Below are 13,705 nucleotides of genomic sequence, written 5' to 3'. Positions count from 1 at the left end.
AAAATATGCTTACTGTGCTTATAAATCAATTACATTTTAGGTTTTGCAAATGTCATAGGAACTATTTTATGTATGTGAAAGCAGTAGGCTAACACACCATGGGGCAAGTAGTGTAGGCTGCTATCCTACAGCTGCATGAGCAACTGCAGCTCAGAAGCAGTTGTGATGTGAATTCCAATGAACTTCAGATTTGGAGGGAAATAATGTCACACAATGTCGCCCACAATTTCCCTGCACCCTGAATGCAAGATTTACTTAGTAACGAGAGTCATTTATTTATTTTTCATAGCTAGCTAACATAAAGAGAGAGAGAGAGACATTTGAGACTGAGATAGAGAGAGAGGGAGGAAGTCACATCCAGGGTGTGTGGGGGGAGAGAGAGTGAATGAAAGTTAGGCATAGAAGAAGAGACAGGGAGAGGATGGTACAGTAGTTAGAGGTGAGACCATTATGTCTCTATTTTATCTTTATTAAACATATGAGGTCTTGCTTTACGGCTTAAATCCAATAAGAAAACCTACAGCAGACTGATTAACCTGGACAGACAACCCACTACAGTGGTTTGGAGGTTTTACCAATGGATATTATAGCAGCATCAGTTGCATTACGCGGCAATTTCATTAGTAAACACATGGAAACTGTGCGACAGAAGGAGGTAAGAAACAGATTTAATTTTATATTGTATATCACTGAATTTGATGTGTAAAATGGGATTTCAATGGGATTTGTTGTCTCATATTTCTTTGGCTCACTATTGGAAAGTAATGCCATGTTTTAAGTTTTAAATATATTTGTATTATTTCTTAAAAATAAGAGGTGGAAAAAGTGTTTTGTTTCTCATATCCTTAAAAGCAACCTCTACAAAGTGAAAAATGCAACCACTTCTGCTTTTTGTGATTAACTGTTCAGCCCTGGATGGTTTCTTTGCCCTTATCATAAACTATGTATCTGAATTTTTTCCACCTTATCAGCTATGTCTTTAAGAGCCGTATCCAGTCCCCCTGCTCATACACACTGTCATTTGGACTACATATCAGCTAAACAAATGATGACAACAGGGCTGGGAAATAACCAAGCGCTATCTTAGAGGCCACTGAACTTTGAAACGTTGGCCTTAGAGATGTGAAAGTATGAGAGTGAAGAGGAAGAGAGCATTTTTAGTCGCTGTGCGGGACAAAGGTTAGCTCCCTGTGAGGGGAAAGACGCAGAGTAAGGAGCATACAAGAGTACACCAAAGGAAGGAAAAAGCAGAGAAGAGTGATGCAGTGATCAAAGAGCTCCCTAATGATTGTTGAAATGTTGGTTTGTGTGATGAACTGCTCGAGGGAGTTCAGCTGGGTCCCTGGCTGTCGTGTTTTTCCTTGAGCGGGCTCAGCTGTGCCCCCGAATACTGCAAATAATCAGCTGTTAATGAATGATCAAAACATTTCAGCCCATTTGCACACAAATGTGAAAAAAAGTCTTTGTCGACATATTTAAGTGGCGTTTTCCTCACCTGTTCCTCAGTGTCCTGCCATGTCTCTCTACCATGTTTTATCCTGAGTGCGTGCGTGTGTGTGGGTGAGTGTATGTGTGTGAGTGTGTATGTGCATACGTGTACATGTGTGTCTGTCTGTATCTGTGTGTGATAAAGTGTATGTGTGCCTCTGCGGGTGGGTCGGGAGGGGCAAGTTTCCAGTATTTGTATTATTGTGATATGTTTTTAATTCTAGTGATATGATTTTAATTTTTCTGTGAAGCACTTTGTGTTGCATTCTTTTTGCATGAAAGGTGCTATATAAATAAAGTTTGATTTGATTTGATGATATTTAGTCTTATTGAAAAAGCACATTGTCAATTGGAGCCAAGCCAAACAGGATGCTAATAAAAAAGTTGATATGCTAATTCTGAAGTGCTAAGAAAAGCTTAGAGGAATCACTATAAAGATGCTTTCCTATCTCTCTGTCTCAGGTGTACAGGGATCATGGCGGCCTCTAAGAGAATGACCAGGCCGGACTGCATCTACTCCACTGTCAACAGGTTTGTATGGCTTTATCAGAGCACATTTTCCCTATAGGAAAGGTTTTTTTTTTCTTACATAGCTTGAGAAATTAGCAACAGTTTAGGTTGCCCTTTTAACTCATCGCACCCATTAAGGAAAAGTCAGAAAAGGGTCTCTCAACTTATGGCTTCCCATTTCCTCCGGTTTATTTATCAAAACATAACAATTTGATGAAATGGGCCCTGGTCCAAGTATGTGTTTATTGAGTGAGCTGATGAGAAGAAGATGCTCGGTCATAGGGTTGTCCTCTGGCATTTACTCACAGGCTGAATTTTCCCACTGTTGCCATAAAAAGACAGAGTGTCCCCTAACTGGCAGTTACAGGGAATGAACTGGGAACTCCAGGGAACTGACAGCGTTTTACTGAGGAATTCTGTAAAAAATATGGTTCCAACTATCTTTGTATGACGTAGCCCTTATATGCCCAATATGATGAGCTTAAAGGGATAGTTCGTTTTTTTTGTGGGGGTTGTATGAGGTACTTATCAATCGTAAGTTTACTACGTACAGTATAACAGTCAGCATGGACCATGTTAGGAGAAGCCGGCCAGAGTTCCTACACGGAAGGGAAGCTAAACACCGCTGCAGATGGGGTCACAAGTGTTTTTTTTGTTTGTTTTTATTATGTAAAGTGACTTTTAGTACCATGAAAAGCGCTATACAAATAAAATGTATTATTAATATTATTATTATTTAAGCACCATGTACTTTAGCCACTTAAAAGGGTCCTGCATATAAACAAACATGTCAGTTTAGTGTATTTTAGTTTTTTGTCATCGTTTCACATTGCAACAGACAACCCTTTCCCTCGACACTATGTCTCACTCTGCACATCGGCACTGTATACCTCGCATGCAGTGCATGGTATCGGATCAGCTGTTTGGGTCAGCGGTTTGTAGAAGCGACAACACATGAAAGAAAATACAATGTTATGGAAACGAAAAAGTGCCCTACCCATGCTGTGATGTGTATTATGCCATATGTCAGCTGTTTGGCTCAGAATGTGCCACGGCTAGCACAAACTGAAATCAAACTTCATTTTAGATGTCACCGTTGGTGCTTGCTTGTTTTTTTCCCCCAGACTGTTCTATTTTGTCTGTTGGTCATGTATTCATTCCACCACTTGTGTAGCAGAAGACATTTCAATCATTCAGCCCTCACTTTTAGCTGTTTAAATGTTTATCCACCTAAGCTAATTATTTTAAATTCTTCTACAGCACATTCAGCTAACATCATCCATTTCAAACATTCAAAATAACTGTTAAACGTCTGTTTCTTGCTAGCTAATTGGTTCTAGCTTACCTAACTAATTTATCCAGTACGTTTAGCTAACTATTTCAAGTATTTATTTAAACCGTTTAGCAGTTATATTTAGGAATTTTATTAACTGCTTATCCATTGGTTAGCATGAACTTTTAATAAACAGTGGCTGACAGTTTAGACCTGCTCAACACTAAAAATGCCTTGAGATAACTTCTATTAGCTTGCTTGCTAGGTAACAAAACATGCCCTAAGGTAACTTCTGTTAGCTTGCTTGCTAGCTAAAAAAAAAGTACCCTGAGATAACTTCTGTAAGCTTGCTTGCTAGCTAACAAAAATGTGCCTTGAGATAACTTCTGTTAGCTGGCTTGCTAGCTCACAAAAAGTGCCCTGAAATAACTTCTGTTTGTTTGCATTATAGCTAACAAAAAGTTCCCAGAGATAACTTAAGTTAGCTCACTTGCTAGCTAACAAAAAGTGCCCTGAGATAACGTCTGTTAGCTTGTTTACTAGCAAACAAATAGTGCCCTGAGGTAACTTCTGTTAGCTTGCTTACTAACAAGTTGTCACACTCTCTCAATGGAAAGGAGTTGCTCAGGTGCTGAATGACTGAGGAGGTCTGTTCTGTGTAATATCCTGGCAAGTAACCTACTGCTTAGTGTACCAATAAATTAAGTCAAGATCAGAATTTGATCATTTATTTATTTGATCATTTAATTTTCGAATTACTTTACTGAACAGCAATGGGCCTACTGTTACGTTGAAACTAACAGTAGGCCTATTGCTGTTTGGTATCACTGCTGTTAACATGGTCATCACTAAGTTTATATTAAAAAATATTCTGTTTCATTTTGGTCATGTCTGTTTTTTTGCTTTTATCATTTTATATAAGTTTTTAAACCTCAGGAAAAACTTTTTCTTTGTTTGTTTAGGCTAGAGAAAGGCTGTCTTGTTAAGGCAAGGCAATCCAATAATTCGTCAGTGGGAAACAAGGGAGCTGGGCAGAGAAAAGAAGGGGCACCAAAGCTACCCTTCACCCCATTAGACAACCTGAGCAATCAGCGGGAAGAATCATCCATGATGGCGCACAGGAGGCCGACGCTTGAAGCTCACAGCAATGAGAAAACTCTCTTAGGCAACAAGCTTCCCAGATCCAATGGATGCAACATCAAGGACAAGATTTCTCTGTGGGAGGGAAAGGAACCCACTCACCCAGCCATTACCTCGGGATCTGTGGTCCAGTGTGCTAACTTAAAAAGGACAGAATCCCTGACCAAAAGCAACAGTCAAATTTATGAGCAGAGTGTAGAAAGTTGCAGGAGTATGGGCCATGAGGAAAAGGAAAATATTGGGAAAGAGTGTTCAGGAAAACCTGGGGACTCAAGGCCTTGTTCACCTTTAGAAACTGGAATACAGCAAAGAGGTACAGTCAAGAACAGCAAGCCGAGCAAAGATCAAATGGAGGAGTTTGGCAGAGCTGTCTACAAGGAAAAGCAAGATCACGAGAAAGAGAATGAAGAAAGGCTTCAGGATTCAAGGCCTTGTTTGCCTACTGTGTCAGTGCAGCCACAGGTGGGGACATTGAGGAGCAATGAGAGGAGAAAAGGGGAACAAAACAGCCAAGAAACGAGGGCTGTATTCACTCTTTTTAAAAAGCTGGAGGCTATGGGGGAGAATCATGGGAAAACTCCTCCAGAGCTTGGAAACTACTTCACTCCACCGAGCAAGGACAAACAGGTAGAAGTTAAGAAGAAAACAAATGAAGTTACGGTTCCAGAAGGGAAACAGAACCAGGAGAATGTGTACACAGAGCCAGGGGCGCTTCCCATCAACCCGGTCCCCAAACCCAGACGTACTTTCGAGCATCCAACCAATGGCACTATTGGGAGATGTGAAAAGCAGGGGAGAGGGCAAAGGAACCTCCCCCCATTGCCATCCAGCTCTAAGAAATCTTCCTCAAAATCTCCTTCTGGTGTCTACGGGAGACCCAGGGGTGACCGAGCCAGAGACAACATCAACAGGTAAACGGAACAAAATGTAGTTCGTAGCCTATACTAGCTAAAGCTAAACAAACTTAATATCCAGTTTTGATATTGCACTACCTGTATGAATGAGAAAAAACGAAACAGATAATAATGTTAGATGAATCATTTAATACATTGCACTTCTCCTTTCACCATGACAGGAAATCCTTTGAGTTTGAAGACCTCGCAAGGTCAACCAGCCCACTCTTCTCTCGCTCACTGTCTCAGGAACATCACTATGAAGACATCCTAGGTCAGAGACCTCTATTGCGTTTTAAAACGTGTTGGAAAAAGAGTTATTTGCCTTCTAAATCATTGTGAAATGAAAAGGCCTATCTTTCTTATGTTTGCTAGGTAAATGAAGTAGTTACACCCAGTAGTAATGAAGTTACACCCAGCAGCCAGTTAGTTTAGCTAAGCATAAAGAATGAAAACAAGTGGGACAGCTAGTGACGCTCTGTTTTTAAGTAAAAAACAAACAAACTATGAAGCACCTCTAAAAGTCACTACTCACATGTTTTGTGTTTGTGTTTAATCTGTACAATAACCAAAGAGTAAAAACGACAGCTTATGTTTTTAAGACAGGCTGGGCTACTTGTTAGCCTGGAGTTTCTTCTGGTTGCCGGCTAATATAACATCACTTTGACAGACTAACCTACTTATTGAGCTTTAGGGCTTGCAGGGTAATTTTTTTAACCGCTGGATATGCCAAGCTATCTGTTTTCACCTGTTTCCATTCTTTGTGCTAAGCCAAGCTAGCTTGCGGGTAGCCTTAGCATCACATTATTAACCAGATGAGAGTCGCAGCTTTTTACTATTATTATACTTTCAAAACTGTTAAACTACGCCCTTTAATCAAATATGTGGACCTTTTCTTGAATATTTACTGATATTTTCCAGAATCCAGAAGTGAAGTTAATGTTTCTTCTTATTTATGTACATCCGAAAGAAACAATATGAAACCATAAAGATTTAAACAAATTTCAGAATGTTGAATAGAACTTCTGGCAACTTTACAAGGAAAATGTTGAATAGAACTTCTGGTAACTTTAAAACGGGAAAAAAAACAATACTCAATACTTATAATTTATATATTATAAACATAAAAAAAACGTATGATAAGATTGCCATCTTTGGTCTCCCTACAGACTCATCCAAAGAGAACCCATATGAGGACATAGAGTTGGAGAGTCAGTGTTCCCAGCAGTCTTTGCCCTCCTCTCCTGGCGCTGATACTGCCAAGGTTCCTACAATACAAGCCAAGCATAATACTTTAAGTTGACAACAATTCTTGTTTAAACCATGTTGAAAATGATTATTCCGTCAACAGATCTCGAGGCCCGGCTTCTTTAGGCAGAATTCAAACAGGAGCTTCAAGCTACTGGACCTGCGAAGACCCAACCAGTCGAGTCACCGCACCAGCAGCAGGGGTGTTTCATCTCCACCCCAGGTCAGCCCCCCTTCCACTCCTGATGGGCCTCAACACACTTCCTATCTGCCTGGGGATCCCTACAGCCGCACATGTCACAGGATACCAACGGTGAGTCTTAAGGGGCATATTTTAAAGCTGTAAATGTACAATGTTTGATAATCCAGAACATTGTGCTGTACTTCTTTACATTGAGAGAAATCTTGTCTCAAACAGGTTGTACTTAGAATCAACAGCATCTTTGAGTCTCGGATCGGGAAGAAACATCTACGGAGGATCTATCATTACGCTGAGACAAGCTCAGGGAGAGGTGATAATGTAGTGATTAAAGAAATTAAACTTTCTTCTTTAAGTTATCTCTGAACAATAACTTAATTGTGGTGTTTTTGGTTAAGAGACATGACTTTTGTTTCCAGTAACAGATGACAACAGTGACTCGGAGAGTGAAGTTGAAGAAAGAGCAAAAGGTAGAATACCAAAGTTCACCTTTTCTTCTTTTGGTTTTTACAAATTCACCTTATTTAATTCATAACAATAATTTATCTAATAATCTTCTCCTCCAGCTCAACGTCAGCGTCTCGTGTCGGTCAAGTCCATACTGAGCAAGCCAGGCCACTACAACGGTACCAGCAACTCTCTGGAGCAGGAGCTCCACCAGCGTCAGCTCTTTGAATATTTTCTAGTTGTGTCTCTGCAGAAGTCGAAGGGTGGAGCCCACTATCTGCCGGAGGTCACGCAGCAGTTCCCACCAAAGGTCCGAAGCAGAGGAGTGCCTCAATCTTTGCTTGTTTTTTGTGGTTTTAAAGGGGCAATCCACTGATTTTTACATAAATTTAATTCAGGACTACAGTTCAGGACTGTGTTCTCATTTAAATCTGTATCCTCATAATGGTTAATAAAGACAGGCCTACTTGTATCTGTTAATTATGGATAAATGTGCATTAAATTTAGAGTAAAGTCCGATTGTGTTTTTGCTTTGTCATGTTGCAGCTCGAGCGAAGCTTCAAGTTCATGAGGGAGACGGAGGATCAACTGAGGATCATTCCTCAGTTCTGCTTCCCCGATTCAAAAAGCTGGGAGCCGGTGGAGAACTACCCAAGGTGAGATCAATAATCTTTTTATCTACATGTATTTTTATGAACACAAATATGCTAATACCATTTTTATTTGTGTATTTGTTATGGGTCTTCCCTCACAGTGAGATGTTCTCCTTTGTTTTGACTGGAGAGGATGGGAGCAGGAGGTTTGGATACTGCCGGCGATTACTGGTAAATAGAAAATGAGAAGAATAAATAAGTGCTCTGCTACTGGACAGGAAGTGGCTAAATACCACGATGACGGCTGAGTAAATAACCGTGCCAAAATAGTCGGCGTGCCTGTGGGAAAACAGTCCATCTCAGAGTCTGGGAGGAAGCGTGTGAGACTGGGAAAGTGTGTATGTGTGTGTGCGGATTCGCATATGTTTCTATGTGCGTGTTTCTACAGATTGTGTCAGGTGACAACCTTGAACATTTCTCAATTTACGAAACATTTTCTTAAAACAGTTGTTAATCCAAAAAATACATGGCTTTTTTACTCAGATTTTCAAGTTTTAAAAAGGTTTTTTCGACAACTTTCCTTCATCTTACTTCTTTCCGTCTTTTCAGCCCAGTGGAAAAGGCAAACGTCTACCAGAGGTCTACTGTATTGTTAGTCACCTTGGCTGTTTCAACCTGTTCTCCAAGGTAAACTGCCTCAACAGATCCCCTCGAATAACGTAAATGACATAAAAGTAAGTTTAGTAAATTTATAAGGTGTGTGTATGTGTGTGCGCATTTGTGTTTACTCCAGGTGTTGGATGAAGTGGAGAGACGGAGGGCTTTGTCCACAGCCCTTGTGCAGCCCTTTATGAGAGCCATCATGGAGGCTCAGTTTCCAGCTCCAGGCAAAACCATCACTGTCAAGACTTTCCTTCCAGGCTCAGGCACAGAGGTGAATGACACCCGAGGCATTCCAAGCAACAAGTCTAACAATTGGGCTCCAGAAAAATAGAATTTTAGACCAAAGAGTTAAAGGGAAAATCTTAAAGTGGGAAACAAGGCCAGATTTATTGATGCGCAAAACACTCTTCTAATGAGGAACTTATAACCATATCCAACAAATGTCTTTTTTTAACACCCTTATTTTACACACCCAAAAATACTTTAGGTGTGTACAACTACCTAAGGATCATGTCCATTAAAAACCCATAAACAAAAGTGATTTCGGTGTATTTTTTTCCCAGGTGATGGAGCTCTGTCGACCCTCTGACTCACGCCTGGAGCACGTGGACTTTGAGTGTCTGTTCTCCTGTCTGAGTCTGCGGCTGCTCCTTCGGGTGCTCGGGTCTCTGCTGCTTGAGCGAAGGGTCATCTTCACCGCAGAAAAACTCAGGTCTGTACCGTCAGTGGAGCCATTTACCCTGAAGGCTTACACATCATACAAAAATCTATATCACCCCTATTTGAAGGCTCTTAAAATATGAGGTTGCACTGAACATTTTTCTTCCCCTGTTATGCACTCTGCATATTAGGTGCAGACATCAAGCATATTTTTATTATGAAGCTATAAGAAATGTGTGTGGTCCGGATGCACATTCTAAGATAAATTTAAGGCTGCCCCAGTTTTATTTACAGATAATTCCAGAGAGATATTTTAGGACCAGTCTGTTGAGTTGTTGTTGTGCTGGGTCCAGTTTGTTTGTTCTGCAGGACAAATCCAGAGGGACTCAGAAAGAACGGTCACACTAGTAAAGGGCTGGAATGCTAAGTTGAATGACGTAAATGAAAAAAGCATGTAGCTCTACTTTCCTCTCTGGGAAATGTTGCTTTTGGGAATATTCACAAGGACTGGACTGCTTGGCTTGGACTGTAGTTTGTACCACAGCACCCTCATGTGGTGAAGATGAGAAGTATTCACTTCCTGTATATTTATCTGCTCTTCTTTGCCACTTTTTTGTCCATTTTTTAAACTTTCACCCACGAAAAAAGAAACGTTCTGCAAGCATTAAACAGGCAGTTAACTGTATTACTAAAATTTGGCACTATATAAACAAAAATTAATTGATTTAAAGTTCCCATAAACAAGCTAGCAGAGTGCTAATTCATTCAGCACATTTAAATTTTTTCCTTAAAGAAGAGTAAACTAGGGAGGGACTTAGCATAGACTAAATACAAAAAACTGGTTAAAGACAAGTTGCTCACAACATTTTATTGATTTTTTAAATACGTTTTAATTCAATTTTTGTTTACATTCAATAGCCAAGAGTGCTGAATGTGAGAACATTTAAACACAAACACAGTGAGGATCCATAACTGCTAGCTAGCTAGTTTGTAGGTCTTGTGCCTCATGGGGGAGGGGCTTAAAGATTTGAGAAAGCATTACACTGGATGCAAGATTACAATATATCCCAAGGTCCTCATCTCTTCCCACCAGTAATATTCCCTGTGTCCTTCCCTCGCAGTACTCTCTCCCAGTGCTGCCACGCTGTTGTGGCGCTGCTGTACCCCTTTGTATGGCAGCACACTTACATCCCCGTGCTGCCCTCGGCTATGCTCGACATCGTCTGCACTCCAACCCCGTTCATCGTCGGCCTTCTGTCCAGCTCCCTGCCCCAGCTCACAGAACTGCCCCTTGAGGAGGTAAGAGAGGCGCTGATTCTTTGCTTCTAAAGAAAAATTGCCTTATTAATAGCTGTGAACACATTTATTACATCAAATCATAAATGCAGAATGTTGAACATCAGAATAATTTAGGCCTTCTGTAAACAGGTTCTGGTGGTGGATCTTGGAAACAGTCGATTTCTCAGACAGGTAGGCCATTTTTTTATGCCTCTGCAGGTTCTGCACACATTATTTCATCCATAAAATACCAACAAATTCATTTCTATCCTGGTTTGTCACATCTAGTTGGACGATGAGGACTCCATCCTGCCTTCTAAGCTCCAGTCAGCCCTGGAGAATGTTCTGGAGAGAAGAAGAGAGCTTGCTAATGAGAGAGGAGGAGACATAACTAGTGGTGAGACATAACAAGGAATTATTTTGTATCTGTGCAAATTTAGCAGCACCTGATGGTTTAATTTTTGCATGTATGTTACAATAATGATCCTCTTCCCTTCAGACTTTGGCCATCTCAGCACTGTTGTGTCTGAGGCCTTTGTCCGTTTCTTCGTGGAGCTGGTAGGCCACTATCCACTCTTTTTTGTTGGTGAACGGGAAGACGGTTACTCCTCCTCTTCCTCCTCCCCTGTCCCCTGCTCCTTCCAGCGGGAAGGCTTTCGCAAAGCAATTCCGTCTAAGACCACGCGTCGCTTCCTGGAGGTCTTCATGGAGACCCAGATGTTTGGCTGGTTTATCCAGGAGCGAGAGCTCCACAGACAGGCTCTAAAAGGTAAAGAGGTGCAGTAAAAAGATATGTTCAGCTGTTGGAGGAGGGCCCACTTATTCATGTTTCTATCTCTTACTTCAGGATTGTTTGAAGTCAGGGTGCAGGAGTATCTAGACTCCATTCATGAGAATGAACACCGGAGGGTTAACAGGTTTCTCAAAGGCTTGGGTAAGATTATTTTGTTGTTCCTAGCAAGAATTTCTTTGGTATGGTGAAAAAACATTGGTAGAAACTGTTTGAACCACTTTTGTGTCTTTTCCTTTCCATAGGAAGCAAAATGAAATTTCTTTCCAAGAAATAACTCCACTATTACTGCACAAAAGAGACGCAGAGGAAGCACTTGAACAAGACTTAATAGACTGCAGCAATCAAACCAAAGGAATGATTATTCAGGGATTGCTCATGGACTCATGATGGACTGATGTATCACAAATGATTTCTCATCAAAATTCGACACTGTAAACTCACATAAATATTGAGGAGGTTTCTGGATGTTTTTACGTATAGAATTATTGTAAGTGTATTTTTAAGCAACAAATTTCAAATAACATACTGTAAAATAATTAATCTAGGGACATTAAGCTTCATAAGGCTGACAAATTAAAGAAAAACCCTGAATAATTGAGTGAAGAATGTGAACATATCTGTAAAGAGCACATAAGGCCACTTATATGTTTCATCATTATGAAACAAAGGTGTATAATATAATTTGGTTTGGGGGTCACCCTTTGTAAATTGACTTGGAAGTTCACCGACTTGATATTTTCTGAATCCACTAGGGGGCAGTAGTATATTTCTCTAAATAGATGATCTTGACTCTGACAGGGACTGACCAAAAAATGACTAAAAGTCCATTCCCGCTCAGTTTTCTTCTAGTTTTAACAGTGACAATATCCAAAATACTTTAATATATGAACATTTAGTTTGCTGTTAACAAGAAACAGGCTATTGCCTTGATGTTGTCATAGTTTGTTCCATTGAGACGAATGTATTGCATGTTTAGGGGTTGGATATAATTTTTTTAAACATTAAATTTGTTTTCTAAGCATCCTCCAGATTTTAGATTATCAATGATAAGATTACTTTACATCAAAAACATTTACTATGTAAATGTTACAATAAGTCACACTGGAAAATCAAAGCCAAGGCAATTATGTTTACCCAGCATTTGTGTGCCAGTTTTACACAGTAAGTAATCCGCATACCACCCATTTGCTAACCATTCACTGCTCTGTTTGTGTGCTCATGTTATTTGGTCTTTTTACTACAAAGAGCCTCGGTTCAGAGTTGGTGGCAGCTTTACTATTTTAGTCTCTGAGTCATGGAAACAAAGCAGATCTTTAGCCCACAAAGAGGAAAGCACATCTTTGTCAGCATGAAAACATAACACAGGTGCAGAGCAGAGCATAGTAGTGTATTGTCTGAGGGCTAGTGTGCTCAGTTCGTGCCTGCAGAGCAAGCTAAAAGGCCCCGGGGCATCGCACAGCGCCTAACCTGTCACTTTGTTAGAGGGAAGTTCACACACACTCACCTGCTGACACAGATGTTGATGCATACACGGATGCATGGAGTACAAAGGCTTATTCACACACACACATTGTACTCACTCTAAAATAATGATTCACAACCAAAGGGATTTTCTGCATTTTTGGGTGTAGCCAAAAAGATTGCAAAGGGTTTAAGTTACTATTTGATTTTAACATCAAATGCTGTAGCACCTGAACACAAGGCTACATGTAACAAATGAGTGTGACTATAGTTAGCTAGCGAGTAGGGATTTTTATGTAAAACTCAGCCAAATATGAGGCATATATTTCGAGCTCTGTCCACCAGTCAGTTTAGATCTGAAGAAGCCTTCCGGAGGAGAGGTGAAATGTCTTCAAGAACCAAGTCCAGCTGCCTTTTGGATTAAGCTTAGAATGATCATGGCCTGGATGACTGAGAACCTTCCGTCAACCAAATAATAGTTGGCACTAACTAATAAAAAAACAGTTGAAATAATAAGCTAAAAAATGTTGATAAATGGATAAAATAAATAGCTCTTGCAATGATAAATGGTTAAAGTAAGCTTAAAGCGGATAAAGAATTAAAATACACGTTAGCTAAAACTATTGGATAGCCTAGCTAAAAAAAAAATAGAAAGCCAAAACCAATAAACAGTTGGAAAAGGGTGGCAAAGGCAAGTGCTAGATGGTTTAATAGACATCAAAAATAAATGGAACAATAAATAATTATTGCCTGGATAAAAAGTTTTAGTATCTAGCTAGTGGATATCAGATAAAATAGACGTTAGCTTAAGTAGCCTGTAGCATTAACGGTTAAGATAGCTTGAAGTAACTTGTGAAATAGTTAACTAAAATATTGGATAACTTAAAGTATAATAATCCTTGAATAAGTTGTTGAAATAGTTTTTAGCTTAGAATATTGGATTATGGTTAAAACATAGCTAAAAGTAGGCCTAATGGATAAACTGTTCAAATAGTAAGCTAAAGTATTTGCAAATTATAGTTTGTTTAAAGTGAAGGATAAATTGCTTAATACCTAAAA

The 13,705-nt window shown here is 39.9% G+C and overlaps 1 protein-coding gene across 2 annotated transcripts; it reads left to right on the top strand.

Annotated features, from left to right (window-relative positions):
- Window positions 1-1,954: 1,954 nt before the first annotated feature.
- LOC138599281 (DENN domain-containing protein 2A-like) lies at window positions 1,955-12,156 on the top strand. Of its 2 annotated transcripts, none has more exons than XM_069670849.1 (19): window positions 1,955-2,019; window positions 4,234-5,322; window positions 5,487-5,578; window positions 6,474-6,568; window positions 6,656-6,865; window positions 6,971-7,064; window positions 7,177-7,221; window positions 7,318-7,508; window positions 7,745-7,854; window positions 7,953-8,022; window positions 8,401-8,478; window positions 8,585-8,725; window positions 9,018-9,166; window positions 10,236-10,413; window positions 10,543-10,584; window positions 10,681-10,789; window positions 10,892-11,161; window positions 11,240-11,326; window positions 11,428-12,156. In XM_069670849.1, the coding sequence occupies exons 1-19, from the start codon at window positions 1,964-1,966 to the stop codon at window positions 11,457-11,459; spliced, it is 3,138 nt and encodes a 1,045-aa protein (XP_069526950.1). In that variant the 5' UTR covers window positions 1,955-1,963; the 3' UTR covers window positions 11,460-12,156. The 2 variants fall into 2 exon arrangements, with proteins under 2 accessions (XP_069526950.1, XP_069526949.1); XM_069670848.1 differs by having other exon boundaries at window positions 7,171-7,221.
- The last annotated feature ends 1,549 nt before the right edge of the window (window positions 12,157-13,705 follow it).

The sequence above is a fragment of the Semicossyphus pulcher genome, unplaced genomic scaffold, assembly GCF_022749685.1.
Source record: "Semicossyphus pulcher isolate SPU_LCO1_2020_fin unplaced genomic scaffold, fSemPul1.0.p SCAF_20, whole genome shotgun sequence".
In the NCBI taxonomy this organism is placed as follows: domain Eukaryota; kingdom Metazoa; phylum Chordata; class Actinopteri; order Labriformes; family Labridae; genus Semicossyphus; species Semicossyphus pulcher.
The sequence above is the reverse complement of the archived record's forward strand: the minus strand, read 5'-3'. Positions and strand labels throughout refer to the sequence as shown.

Excerpts from the sequence above, each read along its gene's own strand:
- LOC138599281 (XM_069670848.1), top strand. The coding sequence starts at position 1,964 with ATGGCGGCCTCTAAGAGAATGACCAGGCCGGACTGCATCTACTCCACT. Across the intron at positions 10,585-10,680 it reads ACAGTCGATTTCTCAGACAG|TTGGACGATGAGGACTCCAT; the intron begins GTAGGCCATTTT and ends TGTCACATCTAG. Across the intron at positions 11,327-11,427 it reads CAGGTTTCTCAAAGGCTTGG|GAAGCAAAATGAAATTTCTT; the intron begins GTAAGATTATTT and ends TCCTTTCCATAG.